The sequence below is a fragment of the Planococcus citri genome, chromosome 2 (assembly GCF_950023065.1).
Source record: "Planococcus citri chromosome 2, ihPlaCitr1.1, whole genome shotgun sequence".
In the NCBI taxonomy this organism is placed as follows: domain Eukaryota; kingdom Metazoa; phylum Arthropoda; class Insecta; order Hemiptera; family Pseudococcidae; genus Planococcus; species Planococcus citri.
In genome coordinates, this window is record NC_088678.1 from 47,314,992 (window position 1) to 47,337,583 (window position 22,592).

General features: G+C 36.4%; 1 protein-coding gene across 2 annotated transcripts in view; it reads left to right on the top strand.

Moving 5' to 3' along the window:
* LOC135836155 (mucin-2) overlaps window positions 1-22,592 on the top strand; it is a 60,050-nt gene that overhangs the window by 36,198 nt on the left and 1,260 nt on the right. For both annotated transcript variants that reach the window (XM_065350790.1, XM_065350791.1), the window contains exons 3-10: window positions 13,411-14,925; window positions 17,405-18,439; window positions 19,469-20,294; window positions 20,699-20,885; window positions 21,045-21,158; window positions 21,805-21,972; window positions 22,057-22,296; window positions 22,380-22,517. In XM_065350790.1, the coding sequence (XP_065206862.1) occupies window positions 13,411-14,925; window positions 17,405-18,439; window positions 19,469-20,294; window positions 20,699-20,885; window positions 21,045-21,158; window positions 21,805-21,972; window positions 22,057-22,296; window positions 22,380-22,517 (4,223 nt within the window). The remainder of the gene's footprint in view (window positions 1-13,410; window positions 14,926-17,404; window positions 18,440-19,468; window positions 20,295-20,698; window positions 20,886-21,044; window positions 21,159-21,804; window positions 21,973-22,056; window positions 22,297-22,379; window positions 22,518-22,592) is intronic.

Consider the following 22,592-nt stretch of genomic DNA (forward strand, 5'->3'; position numbering starts at 1 on the left):
CCAACTCAAGGCTCGAGTCATTTCACTCTATAAAGTTTCTGAGGAGGAAAAACTTGACGAATTGTTAAGAAAAGTAGAGCTAGGTACCCGAAAGCCCTCTGCTCTTCTCAATGATATGAAAATTCTTGCTGGTCCTTATTACAATGACGAATTAGTCAAACGATTATGGATTCAACGTCTACCTCCTAGAATGCAGGAGCATATCAGTATCCATAAAGTACCTCTTGACTCACTGGCGAGTATGGCTGATTCCTTACACTCAATTATGGGAAATTCATCAGGCTCTATCGCTAGTATTTCTACACCTGCCGTTCCTGAAATTCCAACCCCAACTTTGGATAAAATAACTGAGCAATTGAACAAACTTACTCAGCAAGTTGCATCTTTAACTGCTTCCCGAGACAGTAGGTCCAGGGAACGCTCACCCTCAAGAGGAAGATCTCCATCCAGACCAAGAAATCGTTCTCAATCAAGGAATAGAAATTATCGTTACTGCTGGTATCATTATCGATTTGGAGCAGAAGCTACTAAATGCGTTCAGCCTTGCCAATTTGTAAATTCTACTCCATCACCCAACCCAACCTCTGGAGCTGGTGGCTCCGGGGCCAATTCGGGAAACTAACTCGGGGGTACGTGGCAGCGGCACACCAACCTCATTATTCGTCATCTCGCCGCCTACATGTTCGTGACCTCACCACCAAACATGAATTTTTAATCGATTCTGGTTCCGATTTTTCTGTCTTACCTCCACGCTATTCAAGATTCAACGGCACTAACAAATCGAAATTAACTCCAATTTTCTCAGTATTTGGTGCCAATAATAGTCGCATCGATACCTACGGATACGAAACACGTAAAATCGATTTAGGACTCTCAAAGAAATTCGAGTGGACTTTCATCATAGCAGATGTAGACAGACCAATAATAGGCGCCGATTTTCTTTACGAATTCAACTTAATTCCTGATCTACGACTACAAAAATTAATCGAATCTGGCCAACACACTGTAAAATGCACCAGTAAAAAACCTCGTACCTCTGGTGTTCACATTATTTCTCAGCCAGATGATGCCTACTCTCAACTACTTGCAAAATACCCATCTCTCATCAGACCTGCTCCATTTCTTGAAACACCAAAGCATCCTGTTGAGCACTACATTGAAACCACAGGACCACCAGTGTTTGCAAAACCTCGTCGCCTGCGCCATGAAATGTTCGTAAGGGCGAAAAAGGAATTTGATGAGATGTTGAGACTTGGTATAGTTCGTCGCTCAAAATCTCCATGGGCTTCTCCACTACTACTTCGTGAAAAAGGAGCCAATGAACTTCGACCTTGTGGTGATTACCGTCAGTTAAATACCATCACCACACCAGATCGTTATCCACTTCCAAACATGAATGATGTTCCGCCAAAAATACAACACGCCAAATTATTTTCAGTTATTGATTTGGTCAAAGCATTCCACCATATTCCAGTTCGCGAATGTGACATTGAAAAAACTGCTGTCACAACGCCATTTGGGTTATTCGAATACCTGAGAATGCCGTTTGGTTTGCGCAATGCTCCTCAAACCTATCAACGTTTTATGGACGCCATGTTCAGGGACTTTGATTTCGTCATCTGTTATCTCGATGACATTTTAATTTTCTCAGCTAACGAAGAAGAGCATTTACACCACCTTGAAATGGTCCTAAAACGACTTCATGAATACGGTCTTACCATTAATCCTCGTAAATGCCAGCTAGGGAAAACCAAAGTCAAGTTTCTAGGACATGATGTTTCAGCTGAAGGTTTTGAACCAACTGAATCCAACGTAGAACGCATACTAAAATTGCCTCTACCTCAAAATGTTCATGAGCTCAGGCGTGCAATCGGCTCATTCTCATTTTACCGAGCCCACATGCCTAATATCGCTTCACTACTTGCTCCCTTAAATGACATGATTAAGGGACATCCCAAAAAACGAGATAAAACTCCAGTCAACTGGACTGAGGACACTAAAAAAGCCTTTGAAGAATGCAAAAAGCTACTCGCCTCAGCCACTCAACTTGCAGTTCCAAATTTTTCCTGTCCATTCATGCTCACTACAGATGCCTCAGACATTGCCATAGGGGCTGTACTCGAACAAATGCGCCCTGATGGTACTATTGAGCCATTAGGATTTTTCTCTCAAAAACTAACTGAGCCACAACAGAGATATCCAGTTTATGATAGAGAGTTATTAGCTATCTACGAAGCTGTCCAGCATTTTCGCCATCTTATTGAAGGACATCCTGATTTCACCGTGTATACTGATCATCAGCCTCTCACTTTTGCTTACACAAAACAGCCAATCAGCAACAAGCGATACAATGCACGCAGAGCTGCCCATTTGGACTCTATTGCCCAACTCACCACCAACATCAAATATGTTGCTGGCAAAGCAAACATCGTTGCTGATATGCTGAGTCGCATCAATTCTATCTCTGCCTCTGTAACTCCAGAAGAAATTGCACAAGCTCAAAATACTTGTCCCGAACTACAAGCCTGGAAAAATGGTACTTCATTAATACCTTTGAAGCTCTCAGGTTACTTACTACCTGATGGCACTTCAATTTGGTGTCATGAAAATGAAAACAATGGCCCCAAACAAATGTATGTACCCTCAACACTCAGGATGAAAGTTTTTCAACAAGTGCACGACTTATCTCATCCAGGTCCTAAAGCTACTTTAAATCTGGTTAAAAAACGATATATTTGGCCAGGTATCAATCAAGATGTACGTTTATGGGCCAAAGCATGCCAACCCTGCCAGAAAAACAAAACCAGCAGGCACACTCACTCACCATACCAACCTCTTCCACTTTCAGACAAACTAGACCATGTTCACATTGACATTGTTGGACCATTAGCAGAAAGTAATGGAAAAAAATATCTGCTAACAATGATTGATCGTTTCTCACGTTGGTGTGAATATATTCCAATTCGTAACATTGAAGCTGAAACTGTTGCAAGAAAATTCTTTGAAGAGTGGGTATGTAGGTATGGTGTTCCTAAGCAAGTTACAACTGATAGGGGTACTCAGTTCACCTCAGCTCTACATGGTGAATTAATAGCACTTTTGGGGGCAGATCACATCACCACAACTGCTTATCACCCCTCAGCAAATGGCATCATAGAAAGAACACATCGCCGCCTCAAACAGGCATTGAGATGCCATAAAAAAACATGGACTGAAGCTCTTCCTGTTGTCTTACTGGGATTTCGTTCTGTGTGTAGAGAAGATTTTCCTTATTCACCTGCAGAAGCTCTATTTGGCCAATCCCTTAGATTACCTGGTGAATTTTTCGAAACTCATACAACAACTAGCACTCTACCTCTTCCTGCATACATAGACCAGCTTAAAACATGGTTTAAAGAATTTTGTCCTTGCCCAGCAGAGCATAAAACCTCACGATCATTTTTTGTACATAAAGATTTAAACACATGTACTAAAGTATACATACGTGTTGACAAAGCAAGGAAACCTCTGGATTGTGTATATGAAGGACCCTATCCAGTTATCCAGCGCCATAATAAATACTTTATACTCGATGTAAATGGCAAGCAAAATACAGTTTCAATTGACCGTTTAAAGCCAGCATATTTTTTTATGGCGCCACCAAACGAAACAGAGGACATTAAAAATATTCCCCTACACAATAATGAAGCCGCCAATTACCTTGGTCTACACTACCATACGAAGTTGACAATTCTCTTTCAACTCAAAGCGTTGCCGACAAGGGTAATAAAACACCTATTAATATTTCTTCCAACTCTACATATACTCGTGCTGGAAGATTGGTGCAGGCACCCTCTCGCCTTGGCTACCTAAATAGTTTGACAAAAAATCATGCGCGACATCTATCTTGGGCTACTACTCTCGTCACCATATACAAATACAATAAAAACTAAACCATTCTCAAGTAAACATCAACATACTTCATGTAAGATGTAAATTTGCCTATTTCTTACAAATTTTTTTTACCCAATTTTTTGCTCTTATTTTTACTTATTTTTTTTCAAATGGGTAATGCACTTTTGTTATGTTTACGTTTTGCACTTTTTTTCAAATTTTTTTTTTTAGAAAAATCCATTTTTTTCAATTTTTTTCTAATTTTTAGTCGGCTCCGCCTCTAGGGGGGGAGTCTTGTAGGGTTTTATTCTATACGTAGTACCGTAAAGAGCAACGAGCAACAAGAAGACCAAACGTATGTGGTTTTGTTTCAAACGTAATACCGTAAAGAGCGACCCTCTATATGCGTGTATGTGTGTGCCGTGTATTTAGGCATATTTAGTCACGGTCATTAAAATATTGTCGTGATCGTTTTACTGCTCCCTATTCGAGCAAACAAAATTATTGTAAAACCACCTTACGGATGGTCTTCTCGTTGCTCATTGGTCCATAGGATTTTAACAAATCATATAAATATAAGCTGTATTTGCTTACATATTCAGTTGTTCCAGCTTTGTTGAAATATACGCTTCTCTTACTGCTTAGTTCTCTCTCGCTTTTTTCTTTCTGCTTCTCTCTCTTGCAGTGCGATCTTTCGCGCCCGCCTAAGGCAGTGCGAACTATCGCGCCGGCAACCAGTCTCCCTGCAGTGCGAACTTTCGCGCCAGCCTCTGGCAGTGCGAACTTTCGCCAATAGCAGTGCGTATTTTCGCGCCCGCTTCGGCAGTGCGAATCTCCGCGCCCGCTCCCTCCTAGCAGTGCGAATTCTCCGCGCCAGCCTTCGGCAGTGCGGACCTTTCGCGCCAGCACCTAGGGTACTTAGGGTACATAGGCTAAGTACACAATTTAGTGTATGTAGGTTGATATTTCCGCGATCCGCGAACCATAAGTCCTACATGATATTGATAAAGATTGTATACCTAACTACAAAAACTCGAATAAGGTAACTCTAAGTACATACATTAGTTCGCCTTGAACTGAAGAAAGCTTCATAAAATGAAAGGATATAAATCTAGCTGTGATCCTTATTTTATTTTACGAGTATTTCAAATTGATCTCCGCAGCCGAAGTTTTCGTTTCATCATGATACAAATACTTACTTACTTCAGAAATACGGCGAAAAAAACACCAAAAAGATTACAATTATCTTGAACTACACATCAAATCAATCAGTCAAAGTTCTGTCTGTTCAATATTATTTTTATTAATTCCTAATTTCCTGTGAAAATATGAATTTCAACGTTTATATTCTACTTTCGTAGCGTATATCAAGAAAAATATCTTACAATGTAGGAGGCGAGTGTGAACATTTCTGTCTCGTGCGATGGCGGAACTCGCCTTCGGCTCGTTCCGCCACCCTTCGCACTCGACAGAAAACGTTCACTTTCGCCTCCTATATAGTAATATACTATATTTTTAGCCATATTTTGGAAGTTGTATGAGTCATGGGATTATATAAGGTTTGAATCAGCTGTTCGTTTGCTTTGTACACGGTCACTATGTCATTGGAAAAGCATGCGTTGGGAAATCCTAGACGTTGTTTTAAATTTGAATGCTTCTTAAGTGTTAATTGTAATCTTGTAAGAAAGAAAACACAAAAAGGCTTCTTCTGTTTTGCTGAAAACTGTGAAATGGGATTATTTTGTATGAGCTCTTGTTACAATTACTCGATGATTAAATAAATGTTAACTAGATTTAAGCGTTTGTGAGGGTAACTTCAATGACTTCGAGTTTTGGATCATAATTTAATGTTTTTAAAATCTTATTGGCATGTACGTACTTGTGGAAAAAAGATTTTAATGTGGTCAAAAAATAAATGTTATCAGAATTGAGAGAAAGAAATATTAGTTTTCATTTCCAGGGCAGTAAAGAAATTTCTGGAGCACTCATGTCATCGACTTTGCTCCTTTTTTTTTGTTACCAAAGCATGGATACCCATTGGGTAGCTTCAAAAAAACATTCAGAATCTTTAATGGAAAGTTGGGGGGTCTGGGTCTTGAGGTTTTTAATTTTGCAGAATTGCCTTTTCGAGATTTTGAAGTAGGTATTTTTTTGAAGAACGTTGGATCCAAAAATCCTGTTTTTTCACTCGAGTCGGTGATCTTCCAATCCTGTTGATAATTTGAAATGTGGACGAGAAAGAAGATCCACAGAGTTGTATGTGCTTACTTGTAGCCCAATCGCGCATTTCGAAATTTTAGTTTGTTGTTGTTGTTTTTTTTTTGGAAAAATTGGGCCGTCAAGAACAGCATTATTCTCACTTTGTCAAAACTGGGCGTTCAAAATGAAAAAATAAGTGGACATTTGATTTTTCAATTGATTTGTGTTTTTTTTGACGATTTTGGAGAATTAGAAATTCCGTAGGACCTTCAATTTATGTTTATAGCCTACTGAATTTTTACGATTTTTAATTCAGTTTCATTTTTACACGATTTCTAATGATTTCTACGTTAAGTAATTTTTAATTTTTTCTTCATTTTAATGCCAATATTACCAATTTTTCAAAATTTTTGAATCTAGTCCCAATATTACACAATTTTGAGTTTGTTGATTTTTGAAAAATATTTTTAATAATTTTGCCCATTGCTCGTACAATATTCATAATTCTGGCAATTTTTCGTCTTTCTCACTTTTTTCCTCGAGAATTTTGCAGAATTTTTTGTAAATTTTACACGTTTTATGTACTTTTATTGTTTCAATTTCGTCGATTTTCAGTGAAAAATTTTTATTACTCTGCTAATATTTTGTGTAATTTTTACAATGGCTGACAAATCTTTGAACTTATTTTGCTAAGTACTTTCATTTGCATTTTGTTAATTTTTTGCGGAGTTTTGACAGTTTCTTCTTCATTTTAGGCACTCAATTTTAGAGATGTTTTATCATTTTTTTCAACATTTTTTACAATTATTTTTGTGCATTTAACCAATTTTTGTGTGTGTGAGATTTTTTCAACTACTGTCAAATATAAAGCTCCCTTATTTTTGGGAGAAATTTTAACATTATTTTGGTGATATTTTATTACTTTTTTCCTCACTTCCCACGATTTTAGATCGATTTTGATACTTTTTATTAGTAGGTATTGGATAATTTCGCTATGTAGTTTTACTACTTTTCTTCTAATTTTAAGCAATGTCGATCATGTTCGAATATGTGATAATTTATAAAATTTCAACCGTAGGAGTAATTTTCAAATTAATTTGTCTCTTTCGATGATTTTCATTTCAGTTTTCATCTTTTTTTGATGGAAAGGAGGGACGAGTAATCTTCAGCAACATTAAATTCAACGAGTGAATACAAATAACAGTGTAAATGCACTTTTTGATCAAAACAAATAAATCTCGTCACTCGAGAAAAATGTTGGTCAAAAGGTCACACAATTTTTTAACTTTTATCAAATTAGATCAATAATTCAACATGATTGGATACATTTTAATCAAGCCATTTTTCTTTCGAATGGGTAACTTCAATTCGAATCAGCGTAAAAATTATTCTAGTCTGAAATGCGAACACAATTGTATGCTTACTGAGTGTAGTGTACCTTACCTTACCTACATAATTTACGCTGTGTACTGTATATACGGTGCTCTGTGCTGATTAGGAAGTAAATGAATGGAAATTTCAGAATGTTTTACGCTTTGTTGCGTATGCGCCGCGGTAAATTAATGAAATTTATTTATATAAATGTAGGTATCCCCGCAGTTGCTGCTACTGCAATTTAGCCCGGATTGGTACGATGGCGATGGCTATGACTGTGGCTATACTGTGCCCGTACAAATACAATAAATTCACCTACCGAATGGCCTAAATTTTCAAATCAACTGTCCCATGCATTGCGAATGACGAGTTGTCGACAGAATTTTTCATAAGATGGCGGTACTACTCGTATGCCAGACAGCTATCTATCAATGATGCTGATGGTGACCATTTTCAATCGTATCTGCTCGTACGCAATTTAATTGATAGAACGAATCGTACGATGTTGTGTAGGTATTCGTATTTCCAAGATCAACTTGTGTGTATTAGTGAGCAGTGCTATGAGTTGTGCACCGCTGCTGATTCGATGACGGTTCTTTGTTTATTTTATCGTGTTTGCCATCAATTGCGTAACGGTGATTGCAAAGATAACGGGGTAGTAATGGCATGACGATTAATGCAGTGGTACATGTATCTGTAGTTAGGTATCTCGTGATAAACCGCACTTTTATGCGATGGTTAGACTATGGTGGATCTATAGATATAGGAAGGGAGTAGGTAGTTCTGTATCCAGTTTTTGGAAAATTCTTTTCAAAAAAATGTTCATCTTGGATCGAGAGATCTATATGGATATTTCACTCATCCTTAGATCATTTTTAGGGTTCATGAAGTCGCCCTTCAGCTGTTACACTTACAATATTAAAATACTCGATTTGGCTAAATTATGCATCTTGATCCTATCAATACTTCAACGTAGAAGTACCTAATTAACCTAACAAGGATTTACACACCTGTCGAAGTCTTTCTGAAAATATACCAGTAATTCGAATTTAACGATGATCGCGGTTTATTAGCTTGCTATGACCTTGTTTAGAGAAAAAACCTACCATCAATTGTCGTGGGACGCTGTTGAATAAATTTTCTGCGATTTGCTTATTGTTAGCTTAGAAAATGGCAATAGGTGAAAATGAAAGTTGCGGTGTTACCTCGAGCCTCGAGCTCAGGCGTACGGTGTGCACGTAAACGCATCGACAAATACCACAAACAGGACGTGGAGGACGACTTTGTATTCTGGCATATTCGGTAGTTACATATATGTATTGAGAATGAGATGGATACCTCTGTGCTGTCTACATTGTGAGTGTGGTATGATTCGAGGTTATGATACGAGAAACAACTCCGGACGAGAAATTGGTTCATCGGCCGGTTTTCGAGTGTTCGTTTTTGGTCGTTAAATAAGAAAATATGTCACTCAAATATGCGTTCAACCTTTCGCACGAAGATGTATAAGTACGCGATTGTTTTTGGTTAATTTTTACATATCGCGTATGGATTTATCGAATACACGTGTCAGAGGAAATGCGTAATATGATTTTATAAGCACATACGAAATACCTGTTCGATACCTTACCTTTTTAAGACGAGTTTATGTACAGTATTGACTTGTGTAACATAATGAAGATGAACCACTTGCACCTGTAGACTTTTGTTGTGGAGTTTCTCTCCCTTATGTGACGAGTCCAATGCATGGATATCTCCTAACAATCTATTGTTATGGACTATGCTGGCACGATGATTTGTTACGTGTGGTATTGGTTTGCATATATTTTGTTGTATCATAGTTCTTGGAATCTGACTCATATATATTTTCCGTGTATTTTGTATTCCGAATGCAGTCTATCAGACTAACAATGTTGGTGATCTTATCTGCATGGGAGTTGAATTTTGAATATGTTGAAAAGGAACCTTTTTTTTTCTTCTTTTTTCGAACACTTCTTCCAGAAAATGTGTAAATATTTAACGTCGGTTTATTGGTATTGCGAGGTTGCCATATAGGTAGGTATAGGTACATTAATGGTGGTATAAATTAGGTTAGTCTCGTGTTCGGTTTTTTGTGGTTGAAAAAAATATGAAAAATATTCGATTCATGATACGAATGAATTCTAAATTTTTTACTTTATTGAAATTGTATGGTATAGCATATTTTGCGGTCTGTGAGCATCGAAAATTCTTATTACCTATATTATTTGAAAGAAACCCGTTATGGCTATGCTGTGAAGATCAACAATGCATATCAATGCTTTCTGCTCGTACCTGGACGGTATTTTTTTTTTTTTTTTTTTTTGGTTGATGTCGTGGGTAAATCAGATCTCAAATCGATTTCGAGCAGAAATCATACCATACACTGCAGTAGTCGGTTGGAAAGTACTCGTCGAATTATTAAATTATACTCATAAGCGCATTTCGGAAATTTCGTGCAAGTGGTTTCAAAAATCGCCCATGAAAATCCACAAATCGAATGTTTCAAAATTCACTAACATTATGAAATCGGAACAAAATTGTAAAAAAATATATGCATCAGAAATCATGTACATAATTATGTAGAAATTCAATTGTGAGAATAAAATGTATCCATTAGAATGGTTCAAAACCAATATTGAATACATTTTTAAATTAAAATTTGGAAAATGAACTAAAATCATCCTGAAATTTTGTCAAAATCCGGTTAAAATTGACGAAAAATTCGTTTTGAAGCAAAAATTTTTTTAAGCCAACTTTTTTTCAAAAAATTGTTTTGAAATATCGAAGTTAGAAAAATCTTTCATGTGGCTCAAAAACCCTGAGATTTTTTCAAAATTAATTTGCTTCCATCCGGTTGTTCTTATCGAAACTACTTAAAAAATGAGAAATGAATGTTTTAAAAATTTGAAAAATACTCCCAAATCTTGAGATTACAATAAAGATGCAAGGAATTGAAAAATCAGGGGAGAGGATGGAATTTGTGAAGCATTATGTTCAAGATAATGACTGCAGAAATTTCGAAGGGGTAATCCTGTATTATGATTTTTCAGCAGATTTTGTTGAACACAGCATCGGAAATGTACAACCAATCCTGAAAACGCCAAGGATAAATTTTTCAAGGGTGGGGGAAGGGAATAAAAGCCAAAGAAACACTGCATGGAATGTCTCGCAGAAATTATGAGAAGCTGCTGGAGAAGTCATGCAAAAGTCCCGCATTTTTATTTGGGTATTTCATTGGAAAGACTTTCGAATGCATTTTTTTAAGGGAGAGAGGGTAAAATCAACAAATAATTGAGCTCGAAGCTTCAAACGATTCAAAATTATTGAAAAGGTGAGAAAAATGTCACGAAAGATTTCTTTATTTCAATTTAATCTGATGAATATTGTATTCACCCCCCTCCTCCTCCAGAAATGTTGAAGAAGTCATAGAAAAGTCATGCAGAAGTCCTGAATTTTTATCTAATATTTTCATGAAATTTTGAGAAGAAGGAATAGAATCTGATAAACAGTTTGGAAAGTCTCGGAGAGAAGTACTGAAAAATTCTTGCGGTTCAATTTGTTGCGGGGGGGGGGGGGGGCAGAGAAACTCACTGTTCAAGGTCCTTCGGAAATTTTGAGAAAGTCTTTTTAAAAAAGTCATGCAAAAGTCCTTCATTTTATTCTTTTTACTTTGTTAGACACCCCTTTACAAAAAATACAGTCAAATCTTGAAAATGCATTTTTAAATGGTGAATTCCGACGGAGAGGTCCGAAAATAAAAATAACGTTGAAGAACTCGTGCATTTGAAATTTGTATAGTTTTGTTAGACATTCCGACTTTAAATCAATTTGCAATTTTTCCTTTAAATCGTCGTGTTATCTATCCAACATTGTCTAAAAATCTACTTGACGATTGGAAAGTCGACAATGAATTTTTGAATTGCTGAGTAATCGATTCAGAAATTGTTGAGTATAGCATTTAAAAATCCAATTAAAACCCAAAACCAAGAATTTTGTAGGTTGGAAAATCGTTTCAAAGTCGCCGCCTGCGTAAAAATAAGGGTTTACTTCAATTATTTAATGTTATAATTTTTTGAGAAAAACTTGGTAGACCATGTTACCAGTTTCGATTTTCTTTGCTCATTAGTCATTAACCAATACCGATAATTTTTCATCCTTATAGTAACAAGCAAAAGTAGATAGATACTGAACTTGTGTGAGAGGATATTAGAATAATCTTTAGATCACTATACTAGTCATTTGATCGAAAATAAGGTCATAATCATAACGGTGAGTTACTATCGCGAATATTGCATCTGTTTAGAATGTACGCGTATGTCCTTGTTTCTAATAAGTAGATAGATTAGATGGATATATGTTACAACTCTGTGAAAAAAGTGGCCAAATAAACACCAAGATAGGTACCTCTACCTATTACATATGTAAACATGTCAAATATATTTGAAAAATTACCTCAATCGTCGGATAATTCACGTCATTTACATATTGCTCGTACAATAATATGTATTACATGTACATGTACACTACAGGATAAGTTACAGTCAATCTGTAGACCAGTGTATAAAACATTGGCGAAAACTGGTTTACAGAAACGCTTACTGTTGTCAAACGGTTTCCTGTTGTTGTTTTGTGTGTGTTTTTTTGTCTTTCTGATTCGTTTATTTAACGCTTAGCAATCAGTACTTGACGTTAACCAGTAAGTACTAACGTAAATATATAAGTAAATCTGCTGGGTATCAAAGTACATACGACATCGACAACGAGACGACGATATACTGCACTTACGTATTCCATAATTGCTGGAACACCGTTTGTAAGGCGTTACATCATCGGCTGGGAAATTTGGTTGAACGCGTTATTTTGTTAATTTTTACGAATTCTCACGTCGATCCGAGCTATTATAGTTACCTACTCGTACGATGACTGAGACTGAGACTGGTATTACAAAATCGTAAAAATAATTTTACTATCGATGTGACGAGATTTTCTGGCGGTAATGATTATAAATGGGAAAGACGTCGGGTACTTGTTTGTTGCACTATGCGACACGATGGGCGCAATTTTAATCGGTAACTGAGAAGAATTTTTATTATGAAGTTCGAGATTCAATTAAAATACATATTTGATGACGTGGTGAGAACTACGAGTATTAATACTTGCATTCTTGCCTACGTCATTCATGGAATTAAAGCCTTTTACAGTTTATCTATCAACTCGCAGTATTTCCAATTGATTTTATTTATAGTTTTGTTATTATGATGACTGGTGAGGATTATTTTAAGAAGAGCGAAGTGCAGGGGGAGAAATATTCGTAGAGATGTTTCAAATAGTTTGCTGAATAAGCGAGGAATGTTGGTCTACTTCGAATTTTACTTCTTCATAATGGTCTATCATTTTAATCTCATGCTTACTATTTTTTTAAAAATCGGCAACTCCTCTTTTTATCTTAATTTGGCGGCTTGAGACCCCTAAGTCTTCAACACCGTATGCAGAGATTACGTTTACCTGATGGAAAAATTGCATACTTCATTTTTGAAAGGCTGACCATTTTGAATCAAAAATACCACAATGAATAATTCGAAATCTGTGCAGTCTATTTTGTGGAAAGAAAATGCCTACAGATATGAATAATAAGGATGATTCTCTTCAAATTGTGCCTGCATATAAAATTGAAAGATCTACTTCATTTTCAAGGTTTTCAGCTTTCATATCCCCTTGAATTTCTAACTTATGGTTATAGACAACGTACAAACAGAACATAATTTTGTAGAACTTCTGAATCCCTATAAAATAGGTTACATGCATATTTTATCAAAACTCAATATCGAAAGCTGTACGAAGCTTAGTTAATGTTATTATTTTTGTATTTCTATAATTTTTCACTCTTCGCCGCTCCTCTCTTCAACTGTTACTAAAAATAGATTTATATTTTTATGCTTACAGGATTGTCAATCGTCTTATTAACTCGCTATGGAGAATGTAAAGGAGAGCTGCTGGACTCAAATCAACACCACAACGCGGACGACTCGAAGCTGACGAAGCCAATCGCCGAAGATTCGACAAAAAACGCCGACTCGCGAAAGTCGCAGCCTTCCTCGGCAGACGACTCGCGTCATGATAGTCAAGTTCCTATTAAAATTCTACCCGACGGTTTCGGTCCGAGCGAAAAACTCAATACCAGTTCGACTTTTGTATCGGTAGCCAAAGCAGAGGACGATAATGGATCGATTCAGAAAAGCGTCATATACGGCGACGAACCTTCGACCTCGCAAGCTGACATTTTTATATCGACGAAAGCTTCCAAATTCACGGTGGCTGATCGTCGATCGGACGAGCGAGGGATCGACGACGTTAAGAAGAAACTCTCCGACTTGAAACAAAAAGTGAAAAAAGATCGAGAATCGGAATCTGTTCGAGTACCAGCGTCAGTGCCTGTTGAGGACGCCGATCAAGCTAAATCGCCTGACGAGGTGACCGAAGATGAAGAAACCGAACCGGTAACGAAATTGGAGAAACCGGTGATTGTGTCGTCCAGGGGTAAGCTGAGGTTCCAGTTCGATAATTCCATCACCGAAAGTATCAAAGCGACTGGTAGCGCTGCGGAAAATGGATTAGAGAATGGCGTTCGTATCGCGGATGATATTTCAAAGTTACCATTAGTTAAGTCTTCGAACGATACGACCGCTTCAATATCCTCAGACTTGGTTCAAACGTCGAGCTCTTCGTCTACAACAGATAGTGATAAGGGTAAAAATAACGCGACCCGGTCGGCCAAAAGCTCGTTCCATTATCAAGGCGGCGATGGGTACACGTTCGAAAATCAATTCGCCATCGACAGCGATCGCGACGACGCGTCCAAGTTCGATGATCGCGTATCCACGTACCCGATCAACGACCCTGGTAACAACATAGATCGCGTTAGGAATTTCAACGAGAACAGCAATAACGTCAAGCTCAAGAACATAGTGAGAAAACCCCAAGGATTCGTGTTGACCACCGAATCATCTGCCGAAGCCGAACTACTCCGCAAGACTGTAACCAGATTCGGCGCAGCGACCACCGGAAAACGACGATCTACCGAGAGTCCGGCGTTCGCTGCAAAACTTGAAACAACCACTACGGAGGCTAGTTCTACTGCTGTTGGCAAAAACGAAATTGCCAGGAAACCGTCGATGAAACCAAGTTCTAGTTATTCGAGCAGAAGGAGAGTTCAACCGACTACGACTGCCCTGAACGAGAATTACTCTTTGCCGACCACGTCCACAGCTTGGGCATTGGCTTCGCTCAAAACCCCTGCCAGTGTAAAAACACAAAAACGTCCCAGCGGTGTCGAGGTGTTGAAGAAGAATGTCGTCGAGATGGTTCCAGCTTCGCCCAAGCCCGTTTTTATGACCACCATTAAACCGTTCAAGAGCTGGTCTGTCAAGCTGCAGAAGACTACGACTGAATCTGCTACAGGTATGGTGGATGATGTGGAAAATGTTGACTTTGTATAAGTAAGATCTATTGTATCGTACCGAGAACACTCTTCTTTCCCCTGGGCCCCCGTTGTTGGCCCCCTCACACACGCACGATTTAAAGAATTGGAAAAAAATTCCATTTGTCCTGAAATTCTCAATTTTTTGTCCGAATGTTTCTAATTATTTCCCTTTTCGGGAAAAAACTTCCTCGATCTTTTGAGCTATCAAAAAATGGAATAAGTAAATCTACATAATTTGTAAAAATTTGTTGAAAATTTACCGTTTTTGTGTCAAAATTCTTCTAAATAACACCTTAAAAAAAAAAAACTCCTCAGTCTCTCAAATAATGTTGGCCTCTTTAGATAGAAATCATGTAAGTAAAAAAAATATATAAATAAAAAATCTAGGTGTAACATGGAAAATTCTCAATTTCTGGTCAACACCTTTCTATATGACCTCATGTTCAAAAAAAACCTCCCTCAATTCTCAGATTCTAGATGAAAAATATCAAAAAAATGAAATGAAATGAAATTGGTAAATTTTTTTAAAATTTCAATCTCAGTGCAAGAATTCTTCAAAATAGTTGTAGATATTCTACTTTTTAAGAAAACGCATTTTTGGTCTTCCAATTGACGTTATTCTTTCAGTAAATCCAATTATTTTTAGAAATTTAGAGAGGGGCAAGTATGTACCACTGATACATCGGTCAGGTGGGAGGGGGAGTCGAATCTAATAAACTTATTGTTAGTAGTGCTGTTCCGTATAAGATGGACAAAATCCTATAATTAGGATGCAAAACCTGAAAATTTTCAATTTTTTTTAATCCTGAGGGGGGATATTTTTCATCATGTGTTAGGAGGAGGGGGTTCAAAACGTGATTTTCTAATGAAAATGGGCCAAATTTAGGAATTATAAAATAATAAAAGCATTAAAATTTTGATTTTTTTTAGTTTTCTTGTCGAAGTCTTGATTTTTTCTAAAAACAGTAAAAAATATTAGCTTTTTATCAAAGTTGCTAAAATTGTTTTCTTGCAAAAAAAATCCAAAAAGTCTCACTCTGTTTCAAAAATTATTCATAAGTTTCACTTTTTCACTAAAAATTGTTTTTTTTTGCGAGAAAGTGCAAAAATTCTCACTTTGTCGTTGCCAAAAATTGATAAAAAGTTTCAAAATAGTTCCACTTTTTGAAATTGAAAATCAAACATTTCAGTCGGTAATTTTCTGTTCTTTTTGTAATTTTTTTCTAGATTGAAATGTTTTCGCTTTTTGTCACTTTTTTGGTGACTTTTTGATAACTTTTTCGAGCTTTTTTCACTATTGAAGTTACCTTTTTTTTTTTGGAAAAAATTAAGCACGAGTCCTGCACTAACACATCCTCTCAAATTTAGTTTCATAAACTGCCAGCAAAAGCCTGTGGATTAATTCGAAGGAATATTATTTATTTTCTGAAAAACTGAACATCCTGTGAGAGAGATTTTTTCAATGTATACTTACGTATTTCTGCTAACACCATTCATAATTTTGGAACTTCTTTTCTGAAAAATTCTGACAATATTCGGAAACAAATAGTTATATTCAAAAAAGGTGCCCTATACATCCAAAATGTGCATAAATTATGTCTACCTTAAATTTTAATTGAGATTCTTGAAACAAATTGTGCGTGAGAGGTGTCCTCAGTTTGAAAATATTGTTCAGGTTTAGAGCATTAAGCCTCCCATTCGAATACCTATAAAAAGCTTTGCGTGAATCCCTACACAAGACGACACATCAGGTACTCGGTGTAGTATACCGAAGGTTTCCTCGTTTTAAAGTGGCATTCTGTATAGTAGAAGTGGACAAGTAAGGCCATTATAATAGTTGTATGCATGTAGTTAGTTACGTAGTATCTATCTACTCGCCAATATCCTGTGCTCCGTAATTGGGAAGTAGGAAGTTTATTTGTGTATAGCAAGGTCACCCATTATAAAGTTTTAACCCAACTGGTAATCGAATCTGAATTTGTTATCAATTTTCCTCAATTTTATTGTGAATTCAGTATCGATGACGAATCACTCGTTTCGAAATAGGTGCCCACTGCACTACCTAGTACCTATTCACGTATTTATATTTTTGTAAAATTTATTAGGTTATTTCAAGCCTCGTAATTAATGATGGGTAGTAAATTTTTGATTGCATCGTAATAATAGGCCTACAATACCTACTTCCGCTTCTTTGGATTTTTTTCTATAGAGACGACCATGTATAAAATTGGAGCAATCGATCGATCGATGTGTCGATGTCGTCGTTTTAATACTCATATAACATGTCGCTCGATTGATTGACTTTCTCTTCTTATAGTACCTCTACCTATAGTATGTTTTGAATTCGATATACCGGTACGCGTTGAAGAGGAAAAAAAGAGCACTCTTTAAACGCACCGTTACACCTTACACTATATGCTTGGAAAACTAATACACGATTTTATATTATTTTTGCAGATATACCCACAACCATGAAACCATTAATGGAAGTAGATGCGGAAACCCTTTCGCCGATTGCATTATCAGGACCTGTGTTGATGAACATGAGCGAAATATCAGTACCATCGTCAGCATCATCATCATCATCGTCGACGACGACAACTCCTAAATTCGATCTAACCAGCTCAGTGATCACTGGCAAACGTAACGAAGGACTCAGAAACGAAACGACGGATATCCATTTCGATTTGATGGAAGACTCGCAAAAGCCACTCCCCGTACTCGGTGTTAATTCTAGTCATAAAATAAAAGACGTAGTTGCAGATACGATGCGTTATAATTACATGGTGGCTAATTCGAGTAACGATAAAAACAATACGTTTGTTTCGTTAAACGTTCATAAAGCTGAAAACGAAGCTGCCTCGAACAACCCAGCTAATATTCTCGATTTCGATAATAACGCTAAAAATGAAATACAACACGTATCGAAACCCACATTAGTCAAGTTGGATTTGCCATTAAACGACGAAGCTCCCAGAATCGAAACTTTCAGTTCGACTACCGAGAATTCGCTGTTTAATGCGAATCACCGTCACGTACCGCAGGATTTGCTGAACGATGTGAAATCACCATCGGAGGTGAACGATTTGAGAAATACCAGCACCGATGGTCCTGCTGCTTCGAGTAGTGAGATTTTACGAAGCGTCGATTACCAGAATACCGAATCGAATACCATTTTTGATCAAATTTTTAAAGTGAAGAAAGAAAAAAATGACGTACCGACGAAGCAAGCTGATCACGAGTCGAGTAATGGTACAGAATCCGAGTTGAATAAGGGTGATAGTATGGAGATCGTAACGAAGCATTTTGACCCGGAAATCGAACCGATTAAACGTGAAAATAGTACAGTGTTTGGCACTTCCAGCTCCGATAGTACTTTTGATAACATTAAGGAAGTGGTCACCGACCCATCTCCGATTTACGATATCGAAATCGACGATGATAATACGCCCACCATTGTCGCCAACCAGACTGTGGCTGTTGATAATAAAGGTTTGTTTTGTTTTTATGACTACCTATGGTGTAGATGTCAGAACTTTTTTTGTATTTTTCTTCCAATGAATACAGCATAGGTACCTAATTTGAAATTCAAAATTTTCGGCAGGTAGTTTGAAAGTTTTCAAAAATTTGATTTTATAAGGATTTTTATTTTTGGCGTAGTTAATCGTATTCAAAATGAATTTCTAAAAAACATGGGTCCCAAAATAGCTCTAGTTATGTGTTTCCAAAAAGCTATTCAAATACTCACACAATTGATGATCAAGTTGCCAATCTTGAAAATTGAAGGAGCATTTATGCTCCGTCAAAAAATTGAATCAAAATGAATTTTCCATCATGGGAGTGAGCAATTAATAGAGTTAAAACCGAGAAAATCTTGATTAGACAATTTTTGGCTACGTATTCAAAATTGAGAGAGTTTCCGATGGAAAATAAGCATTCTAGAAAAAAAATAATGAGAAGCAACGTTGTAGAAAATAATTACCGAAATGAATTAATTTTTTCGAAAAAATCACATTCTCGATCGGATGTAGTCTGGCACGTTAAAGCTCCTACTATGTACCTAAACCTATTGGTACCTAATTGTTAATTTAAAAACTGAAATAGAATTTTCTTTGAAGAGAATTAATCCTAAAAGTCTTGCATTTTAGTGAAATGTGATAATGATGACAGTAATTATGATTTCGAACAACTTGACAAAATATTCGTATCGTACATTGTAGGAAGACCTTGTTTCGTTTGAACAGGATTTTCAATTCCTCCAAATCATTACTTGAAAGAGAATATGAATTTAGATAAACCTTTTACAATTTTAATCATTTGATTTGGAAAATATTCGGTGTTTGTCCGTAGGTATAATTGATGGAATTAACATACCTAATGAGTCGTTAGGTTGTCATATTCAATTTAGTATTTCGATATTGTATTTTCGAAGACCACTCCATTTATAAACACTTGTGTATTTCTGTATAATACACCATTTATACTCTTATATCTAATTATTCAATTTATTTCTCTGTCTAGATAATCGCACTTGGACGTCGAATGTAGCCACTTCTACCTTCACTTCGACAACGACTTCGACCACCACCACTACCCCCAGAACAATACCAACTACAACGACGGAGCACCGCGTAGAATTCTCATCAACAGTTCCAACCATAAAGCTCACCACTAAAACAGAATCCGTAGATGATATAATGACCACAACCCGAAGAACAGCGCCGAAAAGAATATTCACTACACCTTCGATAATGACCGCCAGACCATCAACCACTACGCAGATGATCACTACGACTAGCTACTCATTCGACGACTTCACAACTCTAAATCCGCTTTTCTTCTCGTCAACTACGAAAAGAAAAAACACAAAGTTGTCTCCAGCGTCGCCTAGAATTCCGGTGAAAACCACTACAGAAGAGGTTACCACGATGGCATCCACCTCGTCGACTGTAAGAACTACCGAAGAAACCAGATCGAAGTTTTCCAAATCCACCACCGAAATGATGGAACCTGTGATAACGATATCTACATCGTCGCCTAAACCAGCCATTATTTTACCATCCAGTACCGAGCAAATCGAAGTGCATACTTTGGATTTCAATCATCCGAGTGTCGTTAGCGATTCGACGTCTACGGAAAAATCACCTTCTGAGATTACCATCGTTGAAACTACATTCAGCCCTTCCAACGAATTACCAACGGTGCCTACGTTCCAGCCGAAATTACCTCCGGAAAGTGTACCGGCTTATTTAATGTTGATTTTTAAATCGAGCTTTGCTCATATTTGTCGGACAAAAGCTGCTCTCAAAGAGAATTTATTCCAGTACATAACGGAACGATCTTCCAGGTTAGTATTCGAACAGAGAGTAATGTACTAGTGTGTTGCATAGCGGATGTAAAAATCGTAAAAGTACATGGATTCGCGCTAGTTAATTTTGACACACGCGAGTTGAATTAATTTAAATCACGAGCTGAAATTGAATCACGCGAACGAACCGAACTGACTTGATTTTATTTCAAGATGAAAAAAATTACTGAAAATTTGAATACGTAAAGGAAGTGTGAAGAAAAGTTAATTCTTAGTTATTAGGTAATTTTTGAGTCAATTTACAAAAAAAAAAAAAAAAAATGAGAATTAGAAATTGAAAACTGTGTTCTATTCCACGTGCAATTGTGCTGTACTACAATTTTAATTCATGAAATTATCATGTTTCTTATGCATAAAATTAAAAATATTTTCCATCATTGCAGAGTACAATCGAAGGACCAAGTTGTCATGGTGGTGGATCCGGAACAGTGCAAAGAACCCGATGACTCCCCTAGACTGATACCTGTTGCTCTCTACGTAGTGGACGATTTGGGCAGCTATGATAAAACTTTGATAGATGAAATGCAAGCTGTTCTAGATGTTGATAATTTGAACAACTATACCATACCTGTGAGTATTTTACCTTTTCGTTTTTTTTTCTCAAATTATGCCAAAGAAATAGGTACATACGTGGTTTTAAGCACACTTGTGTAGTGGTTATGTGGTAAAATTGACGTGTGTTCGGTAAAGCTGGATGTACTAATGTGTCGAAAAATTGTCATATTTCAGATTCATAAAATAGTTTACCAACCGAACTTCGTTCCAGACAATTCTAGAGTTATTGCTGCCATGATTATTACCAGTATTGCTGCTGTTTGCTTCGTTTTATTGATTTTCCTCATGGTGAGTATCGTCGGAACCTGTTTTAGTTATTTATGCTAAAAATAATCTATTTATGTGCGAACAAATTGGCTCGAATTTTTCGATCGTTACCTTAATTGAAAGTGTTTGAATAATTTGTACCACAAAAGTTATTTTTTTTCAGTGTTCCAAGTGAGAAGAATTGAAAGAAAAAAAAATTGTTTATAAAAAATAAGTAGGCCTACTTAAATTGATGTGAACTGTGAAGTTTATTTTGAAAAAAAGTTCCTCTTATAGATTTGTTTCTCGACTTCTCAAAATTTCTTCAATTTTTCATTATCACAAATTGAAATCAAACCTTCAAAAATTTGTTGTATTTCAATTTATTGAATTTTTCTATTTTAAAAAAAAATTTGTATGGATGCGATTTTTTTATTTTCTGATTTTTCAATACTTTTGAAGTTTTTATTCAAAAAAGAAAAGAAAATGAATTCAATGTTAAACTTGGAACAAATTTTGATAATTCTCGATTCTTTTGTACATTTTGAAAAATTTTTAAAATGGCAAATGAGTGAAATTAATTCGAAATTAGACTTAGAAAAAAATTCTGATAATTCTCAATTTTTCTGTGCATATAAAAAAAAAATTAAGAAATGACAAATAAGTGATTATTTTATTTATGTTTCAGTGTACGATACGTAATCGACAAAAATTAAGTTATGGCCAACGATGCACTCCTGTCTCAGTGGACGATTACAACTTGGATAATATTTCAGAATTTAATAACAGTATTAGGAGAAAAGGTGCTATGCGAGCTTCGAAAAGATCCTATGGAAATCCAGCGTTCGATGATCCGGTAAAACGAAAATTACTAAAATACTCCATGTAAAATTTCCGACGAATATTTCGACTAATCAATGTAATTTTTTTCATGATGCAGCTCGGGCCCTCGAAAACGTTAACTTATAATGGTCTGATAAAAGCGTGCGAAAATCGAATGGCTCTGGACGATGAATTCTCTCAAATCCCTGTGATCACGGTCAAACCAGAAGAACTTCCTCCAGGAGCTGAAGTTAAAAATAGATACGCCAATATCATACCTTTACCTGAAACTAGAGTTTCGTTATCTAATCATTGTTCCGATTCTATTCACGATTATATTAATGCTAATTATGTTAAGGTAATAATAATAAGTTACATTTTGATTTTTACTATTATGCTGTGATTTTCCTGTTTTATAATGTGCATTTTTTGTTGTAATAGGGCTTCAAAGGAGCCGATAAATTTTATATTGCTTGCCAAGCTCCATTACAAAACACCATCGAAGATTTTTGGAAAATGATTTGGAAAGAGCAAGCCAAAGTTATCATTATGTTGACTGCACTTTCGGAAAATGGAGTGGTATGTCCATATCGATTTGTTGAATTTTTTTTTCCTTCATAGCCTATACCCCAATAATGTGAAATTCACCTGCTC